The following is a 20,965-nucleotide window of genomic DNA, read 5'->3' on the forward strand; positions in this document are numbered from 1 at the left end:
AAGCTCAGCCGGGGCCATGCTATGTAAGGGCACGCTTGACGATTCCGGTGGGTCCGCCATGATAAGTGAGGGCATTTCATCATTGCTAATCAGATACTCGAGCGGACATATTGCATCAGGGAAAAAAAACACACTACTTGGTTTCCTGGGCAGAGGGGAAACGGTTTTCAACAGACGCGAACCCGTATTTGAAGTTGCCTCCGGAACGATATTGTGAATGAATGCAGAGCTATGCACCTGGGAACGAATGTAAAATACTGTCAGCTCTGATCCTTACATCATCGTAAGGGGAGCTTTCTGATTGGCGGGATTCAGTGTAATACATAAAGTAATGTTGAGAAAAGCACCTTTAATCAGTCCGCCCACAACCCAAGGTACTTTAGCTTGGTTCAGTTATATAACAAAATACTATGTTAAGATATTCGCGTATGTAATTGTACAAATTATGTATAGGCTGTAGATAAAAACAACAATTTTGCTATTTAGATGGCTGTACTGTTTATTGTGGATAAAAACTGTTATATATATATGTGAGTGATAGAAGTGTGCAGGGGCTGCAGATTGCGTCGCCGCCTCCGGCCAGCAGGAGGCCCCCGCGGCGGGCCGGCTTCGTCAATCGTTATTGCAATCCCGCCTTCAGCCAGTAGGGGTGCTCCTGTGACAGCCTGGCCTCGCCTTTCTCCGGTGCAATGCCGCCTCCGGCCAGCAGGGGCTCCCCTTTTGGCAGCCTGGCCTCCCCATTCTTCAGGAAGCGGATGTGTGAGCGCTAGCAGCACCGGGGCCGGGAGTGAGAGCAGCCAAGTCATAACCGGGAAGAAGAGAGAGCAGGAGCTGGGCCCGGCCTCTTTCACCTGCCCGCTTCCCCATGCTAGGTGAGGGCGCTTCCCTGTGCCGGGGAGCCGGCTGTTTAGGCGGAGTGGAGGGTTGGAGAATACATGAAGCACCAACGAGCCTGGTGAGGGGACAGCGGGTCTCCTGACGACCTATCGGTCTGGGCCGACTCCTGATTTCCGCTGTGGGCCTCATAAGGGGTCACTGCACTGATCAGCTTCCATGGCTGCCTGTGTGACCTCAGCCTGGTTGTCATAGTTCCAATTCCTGCCTGGCAGTGGCAGGGCCTGGGCTGTGCGGGGCCTCAATTAAAGTGCATCTGAAGTCTTTTTATTCTTGGCTCTGGATATAGTGGGGGCAGGGTTAGGACCCATGACAGGTTCTAGTGTCTGTATCTCGGCAAGGGAGATTCGACCCTCCTACTTGTACCGGTGACCACTGCTACTGAGACAGGAAGTGAGGCGAAGCTAATCATTTTGATTTGCTTTCAAAACAGCAAAAGGGAAATCCTAGGTTGGCCATACCTTGCTGAATGCCCCCATTCATGCTAAGTCTATGGCTAGCCTTGCAATGGGTTCCAGTGACAGCTGTCTATAAGAGGAGTTCCCCTTACTTTGGAGAGATTTCCTGTTACGTCTACAGGACAGGAAGTGAAGGGAGATCACCCCGGCAGGCCAGAGGTGGAAGAAAAATACTGATGGTGTTTAAATTATTCTCTATAGATAAGGCTTCATTCACACTGGCAGTGTCAAGCTCGCATATAGAAATTTGTAGTACCTTGTATAAATTATTATATAAATGTGTGTAGCGATTTTTCAATGGTATTAACCATGAGCGTTTAGTAATAATAGAAGTCTGGGGGTATTGGATCACGGGTAGGCAACCTGAGCACTCCTGGTGCGGTCATGCTACCAATCCCATCATACTGCTCTCTCTGGGAGCCTGGCTGTCAGTCTTGCAGTGCATCGTGGGATTTGTAGTTCCAGAACAGCTGGAGTGCCTATTCCTGGATTAGAAGATCTATACGCAGCAGAACATGGGACATCTGAATGGAGGAAAAAAGTGATCTGCGAAGCATAAAAGTTGTTTATACCTCCCAGATAATTTCTGTATTACAAAAAAAAGAAATGGCTTAACACAGGAGTGCCACAGTGAATGAGACCAGACCGTGACATGCCTGGGTTCATGTGCATTGTTATAAGACCTTTCTGAATGCATATATACCACTTTCTCAGGGGAATTTGGGGAAAATTAACCCCCCCCTTCCCCCCCCCCCCCCCCCCTGACATGAGGAGGTGGCGGGGAAGGAAAATTGTAAATATGCCAGTTTTTCCGAGTTTCTGCCATTCCTCATGTCAGCCCACTGTGGGACGTAACCAGCAATGCTAACACCAGGGCAGGAACAAATAAAAACACACCACACAAATACTGCAACAAAAAAAAAAAGAGTTCTTTTTTTGAGTACAGGCTGAGGACAAAACAGGAGAGAGAAGGTATAGAGCAGCTGCAGACCTCCCCACACCTGCCAGAGCTCAAGGGTGGCCTGCACTTTATGCCAGGCGATAAACATCCTTGCAGCAAGGGAACCCACCATCCACTTCATTTACACAGTCAGGGGGTCATCCACCAAGAGAATGTGAACCTGGTAGGGAGCAATCGAGTGTCTGGAGCAAGGATGTAAAAAGAACTTTAGGGTGAGCGGTTACAAACCTTAAATGTGCTACTAAGGAGTTGTCTTGGGAGGGTCAGACCTGTCGTGGGCTGACATGAGGAGTGCCAGGAAAAGCTGTAAGACAACTCTCATGTTTTGGTGCATTTGTGGATGGAATAAACTGCTTCCACAGAGCAGATATGGGCATTGCTTCATAATCAGGAAGGACAATGCAAGTATAGCTGGAGTTCCACATAATGCTTATATGCCCTTATATGGGGGATGAAACCAATTAATCTATAATAAGCAATAATGAGAATCATTGTCAATGATGACTCGGTGTCAGACCTCTGATGATTCCCCAAACAGTAAAGTTAAACAAAGTTGCTTTCCCCCAATTATAAAAAAATATATATAAAAAGTCCTTTTCGGTTTTGACCTGAGAAATTCTGGTGCAGGAGGTGCCATTCATTTTGCCTTCTGCCTGCAGTGCAATCACCCGCACCAGAACGTGTGTTTTATTTTAAATTGAGGATGGTATTTTTTTTTATCCTATTAATTGAAAAAATAATCGGTCAACTAATCAATTATGAAAATAATTGTTGTAGCCCTGCCTTATACACATAAATACAGATCTCAGACTAGACTTTTGTGACTTTATTGCCTTGGCCTGAGCTTTGGCAGATGGACTGTTAGATCATTGCTCTCTATGGCAGGCAAAATGTGCAGCCCAAGATCAGGTTGTAAGATATCAGAAAAGTCTGTGTTTATAATTTGGATTAGGGGGAAAGAAGACCTTTCTGGGCCTTTATATTAGGGATCCACCAATACCGGTTTTTCGGTATCAAGTACCAAATTTTTCCCCCCAGTATTTACTGATACCGGAAATCCAATTAAGGAAGCCAGGTGGCATGCAATGACTCGCCCCCTGGCTTCCTGATTAGCCGGGAAGCTGGGCAGCGTGCAAAGACTCGCCACCAGGCTTCCCGATCATCAGGGAAGCCGTCTACATGCTTCCCCGTCACCAGGTGACGAGGAAGCATGGAGTCAGCTTTCTGGCCGATCAGGAAGCCGGGGAGCGTGTAATGACATGCGGCCCGGTTTCCTGATTGGTTGGCTCCCATGCTCTCTCGTTACAAGTGACGAGTGAGCATGGAGACGGCTTCCCGGCCAACCAGGAAGCTAGGCAGCGTATAATGACTCGCTGCCCAGCTTCCTGTTGCCGGAAGCGCAAGTATCGGGCTAGGCATCGGAGCATTTGGGCGAGTACTCGGTATCGGTGCATTCCTACTTTATATTTTACTTCAGCAGTATTTAAATGTAGTATTCAGGAACCAGTCAGTCTATCCTAGGAGAAAGAAGGAAACTAAAGAACCAGACAACATATATCTGCATTGATGGTAAAAGCACAAAAAAGAGGTCAGGGGAACTAGATCAATTTTCAGCACCCAGTCACCTAATTCTGCTAGAATAAGCTGCATACATCTGAGCAAACAAACATCTAAGTAAATTAGTTGATGCTTCCAGTATTTTGGAATTATGTTTTTTTATAACCATTTTTTTTTTAAATAGTTCATTATCAAAACTTGTAGCATTCCGAATTTTGACAATATCCCGCGTGCTCTGAGTGATTTTGCCTCAAATGATATATAAAAATGTAGTATTGGAAGACTGGGACCCTGATGTCTATGGATGTGGTGAAGGGTTCAGAGTTTGGTGTCCTGTCATAGAATATTAACAATAATACATTTTTAACAGGATGCAACATGGCAGCAGCTATGGAGACTGAGCAGGTCGGACTAGAGATTTTTGAGTCCACAAGCAGCCATGGAAGCACAGAGCCCATTGGAGGAGACTCCAAGCCAGAACCTTTCTATGTGGAGCGTCATTCATGGAGCCAGATGCGGAAGCTGCTAGCAGACACCAGGAAATACCATGGGTTTATGATGGCGAAGGCCCCTCACAGCTTCACTTTTGTAAAGAGAAATGACCCAGATAGCCCTCACTCTGATAGGATGTACTATCTGGGTATGTGTAAGTATCCTATTTATTTTTATAAACAGACTTTGACTACATTGCCTGTAAATGTGATTCATGGCTCAGTGCTTCCTGTGAAAAGTTTAATGGTTCCTTTTGCCTCAGGTATACGACATCAACAAGGACAATATATTTTGTTCTATTATTATCTATTATCCCTGATGGACCGTTTATGTTTGCCCGCTTTCCCTTCCTCTTTTCTTCTTTCCTGCCTTCCCTTCCTCTTTTCTTCTTTCCTGCCTTCCTTTCCTGGCTTGACCCTTTCTTTCCTTTCTTCCTTCCGTTGTTACCCTTGACCCTTTCCTTCCTTCCCTTGTTACCCTTGACCCTTTCTTTCCTTCAGTTGCTCCTTTTCTTTCCTTTCTCCTCTTCCTTTTCTCTGTAATTGGGCCTGTCTAAATCTTTTTTTGTCCAATATCAATCTTGGGTCTTGTTACCCACTGTGTGTGTGTGTGTGTGTGTGTGTGTGTGTGTGTGTGTGTGTGTGTGTGTTTTTTTTTTTTACTTTGCTATGTGAATTGGATGACCACACTTCTCCTGTTTGTTTTCCCTAGTATCAGTAATGTTTCTCTCTTAGCTACCTGATCCTTGTGACACCCAAACATCACATTTTCTGAATAGTATTCTCAGCATTGCCTGCGTAATAAAAGCTCCTTCACTGCAATTTACATAAAAAAAAAGTTATATTAAACTAGATCAAATCCACACAGAAATTATAACTTTAAGCAATATTTTAGTGAAAAGCCTCTTTGTTGAGCTGCTACCATCTGACCACGTTTTGTAGCTTAACATATTTAGTGACTACTCTGCATTCCAGTCATCCCTAGCTGATCATGTCTAAAATGAGCAATGCATTCTCAGACTCTAATGATCATTGTCCATGCGTTTCCCTGGCAGTCAATGAACTGTTCATTATGGCCTTTAAAGGACAAACTCCAGCCAAAGAGCAGCAAATGGCATTTGAGTAGGAGGGGAAGGGTTAGAGCTTCTGTCAGGTTTTTATTACTGTGTTTTTCACATCGGTGACATTTCTCTTATTTCTTGTTGTGTTGGAAGTGAAGGAAAATCTGTCCCATTGGGTCACAGACACTATTAAAACCGACAAACTATTTCTAACTTCTCTCTTTTCATAGGAGAATTAAAAAGTTGGTGGGTGGTTGGTGGGGTCATGCAGATTATGTAAAAAGGCGGGGACAGCATGGTCTGACACTCCACTGAATTCATTCTGAAGGCAGAGAGAAGGGAACGGGGCACATTTCCTTTCTATGTTCCATAGCAGTGACTGGTGTAGATCAGTTGCTGAAAACTCCAGTCACCTCTTTTGGTGTGAATGAGCCCTAGAGTAGTATTGTATTGCCTATTGTGCTATACTACTTTTGTACATCACTTTCTTGGGGCGTGATGCTAATGTACTTTGATTTAGCTGAATTATGTAACTAGGGATATAGGGCTAAGGACAGGTCTTCCTTGCTCGAGCCTGCTTTGTAAAGGACTGTCTAAATGTGACATCGATCCTGGTACAGCGTGCAATGTCAGATCTAACACGAAGCATGATGAGCTTTTATCTACAAAGAAAAACAGATATATATTCGAAACATCTTTTATTATTAAAACATTAGTCGCCTTTATGTAAATCCTATTTTCCCACAGTGTCAGTGTAGTATTTATTATTTCACACCTAAGGTTAGCCTTGCATAGTCCATTTTAATTCTTGTAATCCTGAAATAGCTAACAGTACTCAGGCAGTTCATAGTTACCTGATGAGCAATGACACCTATCCTCAATTGGAAAGGAAACTTGTTTATACTATGTGTCCTCCCCGCCCAAAAAACTGTGTGTGTTTTATATAGAGAGAGAGATATGTGTATATCTGCAGTTGGGTAAATATGTGCATTCGGGCACTTCTCTATGTGATAGATGTGTACATGCATATAAGCAAAGCAACCTGTGGAAGTCAGAAGTACAATCCTTTAATAAAATTCTGCGGTAGCTTGAAAATAGCATTTTAACATCTAAGCACTTGTTGCAGGGCCTGTTCACATCTTTGCAGTGTGCTAAATCGACACACACCAAGACATAAACCTCATTGTGATACTGTTCATTTTAAATGGCATCCCAACATAGCATGTCCACTACTGTAATACTATAAAGTCCTTGCAGTGTAACACAACACACAGAACATTTTGGTGCACTGCAGTAATGCAAGTTCTTTTTTTTATTTTATTTAATGAGTGGGCTCCCTTAACGCAGAGCATCCTAATGCACAGTAATGTGTTGCTTTAGCATTTGTTCATTAATACAATGCATAGTCTAAATGGGCCTAAAACCTGGCCCTATGTGGCTATTTGCATTAGTGTTGTAGTTAGAAGTCATATCTGCAACATTTAATTCCCCATTACCTTGCTACGTCTCCTATATTCCATGGCGTTCTGTGCCTGTCATGCTGAACATAGCTCAGTGCGTTCTCTCAGCAGCTGAGCAACTACAAGTGACAGCCAGTCATTTTTCCACCATTTATGACCACAGATTTATTGACTAGCTGGATGTCGCTATATAGCTTGAATGAGTGGCTTAGAGTCAGTTCCTAGTCATTTCTAGCATTTTAGTGTTTGATAGCCATGTTGATTTGCACTTTTTTGATTACCAATATACAAATGTGATGGTCTATTACCTGTTAAACCAAATATTGTAGATCTCGCCAACCGACAGACTGAACTCTCTGCCTCTCTCCACCCTTAGTCCCTGAGGTATAAGCTGTAATACTGACTACTCCTTGCTTTGCTAGGCTTCCTCCTCTGTGTGCAACTGATCCCCCAAAGCCTCTTTTTCATGATTGTATAATTGGTTAGGTTTTTAGTATATGAGTAGTGATTAGCATAGGAGGGTAGCAGCAGCGAGTCCATTTTATTTAACTTGGTCCCTAGCACATGTGCACTGAAAATGTGAACAAAGCCAAAATGCAATTTCTGTGTCCTCCCAGTGCATGGACATATGTGCTCACAGGGCAAACGTTAAGCCAGGGGTGGACAAACTAATTTGGAATCCTGGAGGCAGTTTGTCCAATCCCGGAGCCAGCTACATTAATGAGAACAAGTTGGGTGCCAGCTGTAATCTATAAGGAACGTTGGTGCCTTGGCTCCTAGGATTTGTCCGGCTCTGATTTTAAGCCCAATAAAAAAATTAAAAATAGTAAATTTTAATCTGATGTGTTTACTGAATGTGTTTGTGTATATAAACCATATCTGTTCAGCGGCTTCTTATCGGGTATAATTACATTTTTATTTTTATGCCTCTTCAGCAATGTCGGGAGAGAACCGAGAGAATACACTATTTTACTCTGAGATCCCCAAGAACATTAACAGAAGTGCAGTTCTCATGCTGTCCTGGAAACCACTTCTGGATACCTTTCAGGTGAAATATGAGGTGTTTAGATGAGCTTGTTATATTAATATGCTGTAATCAGTTCTTACTAGGTCGAAAGTAGTATACGTTCTGCATTGTTATGTCAATTATTGATGTTGTGTCACACTTTAAAGGGAAACAGTCCAGGTCTTTTCTCTCTTTCTCTCTCTGCACCAACTTTCTAAGGTAAGTACCCGGGTGCTCATCCACAAAAATATCCAAACAAATCCAAAGGTATACAGGCAGACTGGCTCCTGGTCTGGAGCCAAATTGACTTGCCTCCGCTTCTAGACCCGTGAGTACCTCTGCACCTACTTTAGATTCATATTCAGGGGTGGACACATTATTACGGAATTCAGGAGCCAGTCTGCAAATCCAGGAGCCAGCACGATTTTTTAGGATCCAGTTAACTTTACAACTATTACAGAAAACCTCAGAAGTTAGGCGCCAGCTGTAAATTATAAGGATGCTTGGCTACCTGGCTCCTGGGATTTATCCGGCTCTGATAGAGATAGATATCTACACACTTATTTACAAATAAATATTTAATACATGACAAAGGATTTCCAAAGCACTGCAGGTTAAAAGCTTAAATGGTGGAGTTTGATGCTTGAATAGAAGATGACTTCATAGAATCAGAGCACATGCTGAAGAGGATAAACATTGAAAGCCGCATTCAGCTTCCTTGAAGTGGTATTGTAGTCTCTCCATGTGTTCCATTGTTCCTTCGTGTTTTTAAAGCTGACTGTTCTGTTTTAAAAACTTATAGCAAACTGGATGTGATATAAAACAGTACTTTACGGTGATCATGTGTCAGATTATGGCATTATTTAGGTCGTTTATAAATTTTTATGGAACATGATCAGGTCTATAGACTATAGAGGACCAGAAACATGTCTGATGGCAAACATGGATGAGAGGCACCTTAGCAAAACTAAGAAGCAAAAGAAAAATTGAATACTGCATTTTATTTCATTGTTGGTGGGTTGTTTTTTTTTTTACCTGACAAAGATCTCCCAAAAGGTTGTCTGGGGATGTCACTTTTATGTTGCAGTACTAAACATTTTTATTGATATTATTGGGTTAGTGTGTCTTAGTTTGTGATACAGAAGGTTTAAAAATAATGTTGCTTTTGTAGGCCACCCCTGATTATGGCATGTACTCCCGTGAAGAGGAGCTTCTGCGAGAGAGAAAACGTATTGGCACAGTGGGAATTTCAGCTTTTGATTACCATGCAAAGAGTGGAACCTTCCTGTTTCAAGCTGGCAGCGCCATCTACACTGTTCGAGATGGGGGCGCCCGTGGATTCACGGTGAGGTTACCAGAAATGTATATATTGTATGGCACTTGTGTACCATTTAAGACTTAAAGTTGGAATGTGGGCTAAACCAATGTTGTGTAAATACAAGAGGCATGTATATTCTTACTAGAATCTTGCTCTTTGCTCTTTATTTCTTCTACATATGTGCAGTAATCCATCATGGAACCATTCTTGCACATTGCCTCTGTAGGAGTTTTCTTCTTATAAAGACCAGTCAATGTGGCTCTCTTTGTTCAGGGTGACTGTTCTTGTTTCAGCCCCCTCCTGTAGATTTCTGCAGGCAGTCTGTAGTGAGTGAGCCGTCCACAGCTCTGCTCTCACTGCTATGTTTTCAATGAAATAACTGGGAATACAAAGGCATTTCGTATTTATATCCCTTGTGGCTATTGAACCGGGCCCTTGGAGTAGCTGTGTTTTAACGTAACTATTTTTTTATTTGCAGAAGCAGCCCCTTCAACCTCACTTATTGGAAAGCAGTTGTCCAAATATCCGCATGGATCCCACCATCTGTCCTGCAGACCCCAACTGGATAGCCTATGTTCACAGCAATGACTTGTGGGTCGCCAATATAGAGAGTGGGGAGGAGCGCAGATTGACCTTCGTGCACAAAGGTTAGTCTTTGAGTTTATGTTGGAGTGATGTAAACGTAAAGAAGAACTCCGGAAATTAAAAAAAAACTTACCTTGCAATGGTGACACTCCTGCATGCAAAGTGTAAAGGGCTTGTTTTGTCCCGCATGGCTGCTAGACCAGTCCCCACAGCCCCTTCTCTTCTAGGCTCCGGCAGTGTCAGGACTGCTGATGTCATCACGTCTTATGCAGGTCCCTTGGCCTGCATTAGACGTGGGGAGGCCTGAGACATTCTACAGCTTGAGCGGAGGGGGTGGAGAGGTGAGTGCTGACGGCTGGAGAACCGAGGATCAAATGGGGGTTATAGCTGCTTTATTTGACCCTTGAAGTGCGGGGATAGGCCCACTGCAAAGGTAAGTTTTTTTTTTGTTTGTTTGTTTTTTTTTTTAAATTCCTACAGTTCTTCTTTAATATTTATAGTGTTGTTTCATTAATGTTTGGGTGAACTGGAAGAGTGTACAGATTGTGGTATGGCCAGTTTACTCTGCCTTTTTCTGCTTACTTTGATATTGATGGATGTGGTTCTACATAGATATGGTTGGAGTAGAGGAAGATTCGCGGTCTGCAGGTGTAGCTTCGTTTGTGCTGCAGGAGGAATTTGATCGCTACACTGGATATTGGTGGTGTCCTCGCAATGAGTCAAGTAAGTACTAGTCTTCTCATTGAGAAGATGGACATTCTGTAAGCGGTATCAATTAGATTTCATCTCAGTCTAAAGCATTGCATACTTTTTGTCAAGCTGCAGTCCCTCTTCAGAGCATTCCTTTAGCATTTTTGCTGTAGAACATTAAGAAAAAGGTTTATTTCACCAGAATACCGGTATATAAGAATTTCATTGGTATTTGCTTCTCTTGATAATATTTTAAATCTAAATTAATTTATATGATTTGATTTTCATTGTCATGTTGTTAGATTCACATTACACATCATCTTTACCATCGCGTGACCTCTCTTCTCCCCCTCTTGTGTTCTAAAACACAGCACCATCAGGTGGTCAAATTCTGCGCATCCTGTATGAAGAGAATGATGAATCTGAGGTGGAGATAATTCATGTGACATCTCCGATGCTGGAGACTCGCAGGACAGATTCATTTAGGTACCCCAAAGCTGGTGAGCATCAACCTGGGAAATGGGCACTGTAGAATTTGTTTTTGTTTTTTCTGTAAAAATGACTCTGTGTTTTCTAAAATATATATTTGCACCTTGAATCAATTTCCAGGGACTGCAAATCCAAAAGTGACATTCAAGCTGTCAGAGATAACGGTGGATTCAGAAGGCAGAGTAAGTGTTTTACTCGTATTTGAGTTTCATATAACCCCTGCTAATTTACACTATATAAATGATGTATGGTGGAAAGGAAACTGGGTCAGAGTTTTTAGAGAAGACCGACAATTGTAATAACTGCAAGAAGGTCAGAGTTGATTTTGCAAGTAGTGATCCTGACCCTTATGGCAGCAGGGAGAGTACACTCTCATAAGCAAAGTAGGGAGTTGGTCTTTCTTTAGAATAGCTTGAAGGATTTTTCAGTGTTCTAAGCTAAACCCTGTCAAGTGGCACTCCTATAAGTTAGCGTGCTGGTAGATGGGGGGAGCCTGTGTCACAGATGAGCAAAATGTATTCCTTAGGACCAGAGTAAAACTAAATCAGAGAGGTGCCCAGTTTTTTGAGTAATAACACTAACAGCAGATACCTTGTATCTGCTGTTCGACAGTTTTTATTTTTAAGCTTGTGTTTAATAAAATATGTTGTTCAGAAACCTATACAAAGTCTAAAATTTAAAGTGCCACCCTCTGCTTTTACACTTGCTACTGCGATTAAAGAAATCCCGTGCAGACAAAAATATGCATGCGGACTTTCTTAGCGCTAGATGCCCAGCTGTATCTGGCCTCAATACTTTGTCACACTCCTTGGTATGGTCAGCCCCTGTATTTCTTTTACTGGCACTGCAGTGTCTAGGATGTCACCCTGTGTAAGGTTTGGTATCATATGGAAAGAAGAATCTTCACCTGGCTACATGTCCCATTTGTGGTTTTTATCAGATCTCGGGTTACTGTGCTGCAAGCATTAACTTCTCTTTATTTCTGTAGGTGCTGGATGTGGTAGACAAGGAACTCCGCCAGCCGTTTGAAGTGCTTTTTGCAGGGTGTGAATACATAGCTAGAGCTGGATGGACTCCCGATGGAAAGTAGTGAGTGGTCTTCTTTTTTCTTTTGCCATTTAATTAATAAAAATACCACTGAAGCCCTGTAAGATGGTTTCTATTTTAAAATAAATTATTTTATACAGCTGAAATTTAAACATTACATTTTATTTATTGGTTTCAAGTGCATCTCCAGCAAATGTTAAATCTTCTGTTTATTACTGTAATGCTGTTAGGCCGCACATACAGTAATAAATAAGCTTTTTTTTTTCTGTGTGCTGACACAAGGTTTCAAAAACTCTTATTGGCAGCATGCTGAAGAACTAAACCGCTGTTTTGGCACCCAACACGCGGCCTGAGTTTCCAGCGATTTGAAACACCCCACGCATAGTGCTCATTCTCTGAGTAGAGTGCTGAGCGGCACTGGTGATTGTTGCACTGTGCAGGGCATTGGACCACTCCCAAACAACACAGTATTTTACTCCTTGCTATAGCACATCATTTTTATTTTTCTAAACAATTTATCACTTTCCATGGCAGTCCAGCTGCAGTACTTTAAATTGACTGCAGGAATGTCGGAATTAAATCAAATAAATACATTCAAGTACTTTAACTAGTAACAAAAATGTATCTTATTTGTGTATCACTCAGCTGTAGATCCTCCAATCATCTCTGAATTGGTCCTGACACTGTCCTTCCTTCTGGAGGGTGGCTACTTTTGTTCTCCATAGACCCTGTGTGTTGTAAAGTAGTCACCGCTCCAAGTTCACTCCCATGATGGGCTATAATCTCAATACAGATTAGTAAACTAAATGCAAGATAAGGTACTTGAATGCGTTTTTAAGATTTATCTCTTGAGTTTAGAGTCACTTTAATAATTTATAGAAGCTTTAGTTGGGCTCTAAATTAGTTAAAATATGAGGAATACATTTTAGTATTAGAGGAAGCCGGTCAGTATATGAATATGAAAGCTGCTTTTGCTAAAACCTTATAAACATGCTAGCTTTAGTACTTCCAGTTATAATCCTGGAACACAAATACTGACTAGACTAGATAAAAATTCAAAAGTTAGGAAGCAGCTGTCATTTGTAAAGAGCACACGGAGCTGCTGGGATTTGTACATCTCTGTTTTAATGTATGATTTTGTTTTTATAAATATAAATAAAGGGATGCACAGATACCATTTTTACAAGTACGAGTACTGATACATTTTTGTTTATTGTCATGTGACAGTTTTTCTAAAACAATATCAACTAATGATTTCAGGACAGTGGTGGAGCTCTAGAGCTAGATCACCGCTGCAACCCTGGTAGTTCTCATGAAAATGCTAAGTATCGGTGCATCCCTAATCTGCATACTTGTTGTTGGTCAATGACTGAAAGTATCAAAACAAAGGGTTTGCATGGCAGCCAGACAACTAGCATTTTCGGGAAGAGAGATCAGACATTGCAGCCTCCATGCTTGTTGTTTGCTGTGTATATAGTACAGAGTTTGCAAAAACTGTATTTGTAGAAGAACAGTGCACAATCCATACAGCATGCATCTCCTAACTTTTCTTGTCTATATATGCAGTGCTTGGGCTGTCCTGCTAGATCGTCCACAGACCCGTCTGCAAATTGTCCTCATCCCACCCTCCTTGTTTGTGGCACCTTTTAAAGACCTTTCAGAGCACCATCGGCTGTCAGAATCCACATCGGACATAGCACCACTTGTGATATACGAGGAGACAACAGATATATGGATAAATGTATGAACAGATATGTGGATGAATGGATGCTGTTAGAAGCACTTGGGGGGCGGTTATGGCACCAGATTTTTGTTTGAACAATAACTCTTCACATATCGCACTTACTGATGTGTACTATACTACCTCTATGCATTAAGGTGAACCTGTCGCAAATCAAACCGATCAAGGCCTCTTACCACCAACTGTTTCTGTTGAAAGTATGCAAAGTTAGAGCTGTTGGTGGTAGGTTGCCGTCATTTGATAGTTGTGTTGTTTTTTGCAATTAGAAGCTGTTAACATTGACAAATAATTGCCTAGTGTATGTTCAGCATATTTCCCTCCTGCCGAGAGTCAAATGTCCCCACTATGCCCTGAGTCCTCCTTTTGTGATGACTGTCTGCAGGTCAAGTAATTTGGTGCAGGAGTGAGCACAATACAGTAGACTTCTAACTAAGGTTTCATTGCCAATTAAATTGTCAGAAGTTAAGGTGGTGTCTTCAGTGTGTGAGTAATAAATGTGTCCCCTTTAGTGTGTGTGTATTTTAGCTCTCCATATATTGCCTTATGTGAATATTTCCATTTTCAGTGTGGTGTCCTCTGCCCTCATATTTTTGTCTCATCCTTTTATTCTCCATTGCAGATTCATGACATCCTGCACTTTTTCCCACAAACCCGGGAGGATGAAATCCAGTTCCTCTTTGCCTCCGAGTGCAAGACAGGATTTCGTCACCTTTATCGAATCACCAGCATGTTGAGAGCAGCTGGTACTGGCAGGGCGGGAGCTGATCTGTTAGGGCTCAGTGAGTCAACCTGTACTATGTAGTGTCTCTTAAAGGTTACTGTACATAGCCAAAATATTATTGTTATAGGTAGGGATGCACAGGTACCAAGTACCATAGTTAGTACAAGTACAGATACTTTTACAGCTCCAAGACTAGACTAGAGAAAAACTCAAAAGTTTGGAGGCAGCACTCTGGTAATTCTCGTGAAAATGCCAAGTATCAGCACTGGCACTGTGCATCCCTAGTTAGAGGGTTAGAATGCACAACTTGACTATTTTTATTGTGCAGTAGAATATGCTATTGGTTGTAAGTGAGAATATATTATTTACATTGGCTTTAAAAATAAGGGTTATGCAGATGCCTTTAGGAGGTTGACACTGATGGGAAAAAAACAAAACATTTCGGTCCACCCACCATAACCCAATCTAACCATGAGCAAGCAATAGATAGAGACAAGACCCAGAAAGATGAAACCTGTGTCCCTCGATGGACTCCAAGTCTTATTTCCTTTATCCTCCATTAAGGGACACAGTGATAAAAATATTCAAGGATGTGTGAGATATCCCCAAGCAATGCAGCTGAGAGGTGGGCAACAATAACTTAAAGGGGAGCTGCATGCTACAACACTGGCAACCAGAAACTTTACACCAGGTGAAAATGAGCCTAAAGCTCCTCCTTCTGCTTTTGCTGTATCAGAAAGTGAAAAGGAGGGGCTTTTAACAATATAGAATGAGACAGTTCTTTCTACTGACATGTTCATTAATAAGGTCCATTGTTTATATTGGTTGATGTTTGGTGAAAATAAATCATTTTCTATATGTTAATGTCATGGTTTTAGTCATGACTTAATACACTCTCTGTGATGCCTACAGGTGACTTTAGGTGCCCCATAAAGGAGGAGGTGGCAGTGACCAGTGGAGAATGGGAGGTTCTTGGCAGACATGGGTCCACTGTAAGTTTCCTGTGATGAACGTGACATGTATTGCTGTGCAGGGAATTATACAGAAGTAACTTTACCTCTGTTGTTATGTGAAAAGTATTTAAATGGTACAGTATAAAAAAAATGCGGCTGTGACGTGCTTATTGTTGTAAAAGTTCAGTCACCTTCCAGCGATAACATTCTTCATATTACATGTTATTCTATGCTTGTTCCTGGTCAGTGACTAAGGAAGTATTGAAAATAGAGACAGCCAATCTGCTAACATTTACAAGAGGTGGTCAGCATTTCTCTGACTTTTCATTGGGGAACATGGCAGACCTCTGGGTTACAATCCATTCCTCTAGGAGATCCCCTTGTTTGCTGTACCCCTCTGCACTGTCAGTAAGCGCTCCATTTCATTTTTTCTCTGGGAGGCTAAATGTTTATAGGTTTGTTTTTTGGGGGGTTTTTTTCAATGAATTGTAGATGCATTAGCAGATTTATTTTATTCTGATACCCACGTGTTGCTCTTTGTTGGTACCAACTGTATTTCTTGCTTTGTTTTTATGAATTGTAGGTTTTTGGACCACTTTGATTAGTTGTATTAGTAGCACGTTTGCAAACTTTTTGAAAACTTTTTGGTTCCTGATATGGGAGGTTTATTTATTGTTCTCAATACCATTATTCACATTGCATCCCTGCAAATTGTCTAGCTTTATTCCATTAGTTGGCATTCATTATGACAACTTTGTTTATTTAGATTCGGGTGGATGAGATCAATAAGTTGGTCTATTTTGAGGCTACAAAAGACACTCCTCTAGAACACCATTTGTATGTTGCAAATTATGAGACTCCTGGAGAGGTGACAAGACTCACGGACCTGGGCTTTTCCCATTCCTGTTGTGTTAGCAAGGTAAGACGTTTGTTTAAAGTGTATGTAAACCCTAACAACTCTTATTTGTTTTTGGGGTTTTTTGGTCTGCTAAATTAAATGTTGATTTATTTTAAAATGGTGATTTATTTTTTTGTTTTATCTGTTAAGTGCAAAATATACCTGTTGATTTTGCCAAAAATCTTGTGAGCTGATTTCTTACTGTGCTCTCTGCCTGTGCACACTGAGGGTTTTGGAGATGAGTAGGAAGTGTGTGTGTGTGTGTGTGTGTGTGGGAGGTAGGAGCACACTATATTTCTGGCACATCAACATTTTTTATTTTTCTGCACTTGCAGCATGTTTAACCCTTTCCCTGCCACCGAAGTAAGGCTTACGGCGGAACACAACTGTTTCCAGCTGGCCAACTCAGTAAGCCATAAGTCGGTGGCTTGCTCCCTTCTGCTATAAGCTCGTGGTCGCTTTAGCAACCATGAACTTATAACAGAATGGTTCTCCTGACAGCCCCCTTTAAATTAATAGCTCTTATCAGTGGCTGAAAAGTAGCTGATGAGGGCTATTAACAAAAAATCCAGGCACCCCCCGGCGGTACCTCCGCTGCCGGCTTCTGATAGCTCTTCTTGCTGGCACCAGTTTCTCTTTTGGATCCCCGCTACGCTCCCCCGCTTGTATGGGCTGAGGCAGCTGGGATCCAGGAAAAAATACATTGTTGAAGTTGGCAGAGGAGGCTGTAGGAGCCGCTGTATTTAGGATGGCCAGGCGGGGTGAGATTGCAGCCGCAGTCATCCTGTCAGTTTCTGGATGACAGCGGCTCTGTGTGTAGCAGAGCACCTTCAGGATGGAGAGCGGGAGGATCGGTAAATATCTGTGATATTTACCGATCCTCTGTGTGCAGCACAAATACTGGAGTACTATGTGACCCCAGTTATGAATGAACAGGAAGTGCTTTACATCAATTCTTCATTAATTTCTGAATGGGTGGAAGCACTCACAGTAGAGGCTTCTACCTGTTCATAACTGAATGATGGTAAATATTTTTTCTCTGCTCACGTGCCCGAGCAGAAACCCGCTGGGAATCTAAACAGCCGGTACCAGCTGTTAGATACAAGCTTGTATGACTACATACAATTGCTTGTATGACTACATGTAGTGTGGCCTATCTTAGGCCCCATTCACACATAGCGATATATTGCGCGATTTCCGCCGCGATATCGCACATTTTTGCCGCGCGATATCGCCGGCCAATGATATTCAACGGAGCTGTCTTAGCTCCGTGTCGCTCGTCGTGGTCGCTTCTACAGGACCCTTTTTTCGGCGGATTTTGCTTTTTTCTATGGAGCCCGACGGAGAAGGTCGCGCTACCGTCGCTGGAACGTCGCCCCGAAAGTCGCGCTATCCCTGCCGCTGCAAAGGTAAGTCGCTACATGTGAATGGGGCCTCAGGCATGGTAGTTTTCTTGCGATTTTCGCGGGTGCACGCATTTTTAAGGTTTGACATGTTTGGAGTGTATTTACCCGACGTGACTGTCTTTTTAATATTTTACCAAAAAATTGGGTAATTGTAAATGTTTTAGAACAGGGAAACATGTTTTTTTTCATTATATAGTAAAAAAAATAAAAACCCCAGTGGTGATTAAATACCACCAAAAGAAAGCTCTGTGGGTCCCCAAAAAATGGTCTAAATTTAATTTCAGTACAGCGTTGCATGACGGAATACATGTGAAAGTACTGCAGCGCTAAATACTGAAAAATGGCCTGGCCAGGAAGGGGGTTTTGTTAGTTGGTTGGTCCTCCATGCTGGAAGGAGGGCACAGCAAGCAGTGGGCAGGTGCAATAGCCAATTGCAGAAACGTCACCAGCACACTAAAATCCTTATAGGATCAAAATTCGTAGATTTATTGTAATCTCATGTCAGTTACACAAGCGCTTTCGGGGGCCACGCAGGGTCCCTTCATCAGGCATAGCAAGGACACAATTATAAGAACAGAGAGAGTTTAAATAGCCGTAAAGCAGTGCAGGAACACCCTTAGACACACCCCCTGATGTCACATGATGTCGAAAAACCAAACAGCGGTGAACAATGGAATCATTAGAAAGACAAACTTCTATTCACCATTTTCAAGTGAAAGAGAAACCAAAGTATTGTTGCAAATTAGTCATATCTAACCACCATATGTAAAGCATACAATTATACCAGGAAAAAAGGAGTTATATAAACGATCCAACATGTGCAGTGATTACTGTCACCATGCGAATGCAGATGCTGGGTTGCCATAGCGACAGGATGCCATCGTTCAGCGAGAGCAGAAGGACTGGCGCACGCGCCGTGTGGTACAGGTATCGTGCTAGCAGCCAAAGATGAGTCAAAATAGTCACCGGGCATGCACATGGCATGGTCCATCCTTAAAATCGGATGGAACGCACCGCCATCTTGTGCTTCAGGAGACAGAGTCGGTTATTCGTTGCTAGGCAACCACAAGCAATATGCGTGTAATCCGCCCATTGGCCGGAGTCAATTGGGGAGGAGCATCACAGATCTCAAACGAAACATACTGCACAGATTCATAGATGAAAGAAAAATGACAATAACAATGTATGTGTTGCAAATATATTGCTATTAAAATAAGGAGAGAATACTCTGAACAGGTAAACCGCAGAGGCGTAAATAAAGGTCACAGGGTCATACCGGTAAGAAGTGCAACTAGCCTTTTCTTTTTTCTTGGAGGTGCAATAACCAGCCTGCGATTGGCTATTGCAATTTGAAATGGCCAATAGCAGACTGGCTATTGCACCAGCCCACTACCTGCTGTATTTTTTGCATTCAGCTGCCATCTGCAGAATCTTGCCACTAGCAGCTGTCATTCCTTGGATGAAGCTATTCAAGCGCCACGTGCTTAAAATACAATTGTTTAAAAAAAAAAAAATTAAATGTGGGAAAAAAGTCATTTTCGGCCTGACAAATTCTGCTGTGGGAGGTGCCTTGTAGTGCCATTCATTTCAATGGCACCCCAAACGCGCCTCCCACCCACAGTGTGATCGCCCGCACTGGAACGCATGGTACCCGATGCTGTGCGTTTCAGTGCAGTGCGATTGCAAAAAAAAATGCCTGCAGTTTTATTCTGAAGTAAACTTTGTAACACTGCATTTGTGTATTTTATTTTAACCACTTCAAGACCAGGTGTTTAGACCCCCTTCCTGGCCAGGCCATTTTTCAGTATTCAGCGCTGCGATATCCATTATTGACTCCTTTATGGCTTTTATATCTTCGTGTGGAGTCTGTCGGTTTTTAGAGGCCAGGACTTAGAAACTGATGACGCAGTTTTTCTTCGGCGCATGCACACAGTAGTCCGCTTCAGAAGTGTTCATTGGCAGCATTGGAGTCTAAGGCAGTGGACAGCTGCGGTTTAGACTCCACAAATAACTTCCTTTGCAGCACATCTTTTGGATTAACGGAAGATATTTTTTCAGCCATACAGCCGTTTACTAGTTACTTACTGGTGTATGAAGTGAATGAAGCGGTGCTCCGCATACCTTTTTTCACCTCACGCCGCTCAGGGCTGTGAGTACTGATGAGGGCCTTTGTGGTGCTTGGACTTTCTCTGTTTTTCATATGTCTGTTTCCAAGCGGAGGGATGAAGGCGTCTTAACTTCTGAGGAAACTTCCTTTCTTCTTATGTGTTCTGTATGTAAAGCAGAAATCCCCTCTGGAACGCAGTGTGCTAATTGTATTGCTATTAAGGCCAAATCTTACAATCCTTTGTCAGATTCTAATCCTGCACCTTCCTCTTTATTGGCAATTCTTCCCTTTTTTTGTTACTAAAGCGGAATTTTCTTCTACTACGGAGCACTTGTTATCTAATTTGGAGAAAGGTGTAGTCTCTGTCCACAAGGATAAAAAAACGTTGCATTTCTCCTTCGACTCTGCATTCATTCTGAGGATGAAATGCCTGATATTTCTGGAACTGCTGTTGTTTTCCAGAAGATTCTATGTCTGATTGTGAATTTGTTTTTTTTCTAATGAGGACAAGGCTGCTCAGACTGATTTTCAGTCATCTGCAATTAGCATCAGAAAGGAACGGTTGAGTTATAATTGAGGCTGTGCATTCTTCTTTAATTTAGAGGATTCCGCTGTTCTTTCTCTGCAGTTTCTAACCTAGGTTTGCATAAACCTGAGCGTGTTTGCAAAGTTTTTCCTCTCCATCCTATTTTTGATATAGGTTTTTATATAAATATTGGCCAATTTCAGATAAAACCAATTTTTGGTCCCTGGATGTTTTAAGTCTCTGTATCTTTTTCCCGAAGATTGTATGAAAAAAATGATCTATTCCTCCTGATTTTGATCTTACATTTTCTTGCCTTAGCAAGCCATGGCATCCTATTGATGATGCTTCTTCTTTTAACCCTTTCGCTGCCAAGGACGTATGCCATACGGACCTACAAAAGTGCTTCCAGCTGGCCAGGTCAGTATGCCATACGGACCTGGCATTTACAGTTCTACTATAAGCTGATGGTCGCTTTAGCTAACATCAGCTTATAGTAGAACTGTTGAGCAGACTGTCCCCTTTAAATTAATAGCTAGGAATAGCTAGGTATAGTTAGGTATTTTTGATGACAGCAGTCATCAGCGGCTTGTGAGCCG

General features: G+C 42.2%; 1 protein-coding gene across 1 annotated transcript; it reads left to right on the forward strand.

The window, feature by feature from the left end:
• Positions 1–674: 674 nt before the first annotated feature.
• Positions 675–19,569, forward strand: DPP8 (dipeptidyl peptidase 8). Its single transcript, XM_018552825.1, has 14 exons — positions 675–872; positions 4,241–4,516; positions 7,818–7,930; positions 9,060–9,233; positions 9,685–9,853; positions 10,404–10,514; positions 10,853–10,981; positions 11,091–11,152; positions 11,959–12,059; positions 13,584–13,758; positions 14,378–14,537; positions 15,392–15,471; positions 16,199–16,351; positions 19,549–19,569. The coding sequence occupies exons 1-14, from the start codon at positions 866–868 to the stop codon at positions 19,567–19,569; spliced, it is 1,731 nt and encodes a 576-aa protein (XP_018408327.1). The 5' UTR covers positions 675–865.
• Positions 19,570–20,965: the final 1,396 nt, after the last annotated feature.

This window comes from Nanorana parkeri, unplaced genomic scaffold (genome assembly GCF_000935625.1).
Source record: "Nanorana parkeri isolate BGI_ZX_2015 unplaced genomic scaffold, ASM93562v1 scaffold98, whole genome shotgun sequence".
Classification (NCBI taxonomy): Eukaryota; Metazoa; Chordata; class Amphibia; order Anura; family Dicroglossidae; genus Nanorana; species Nanorana parkeri.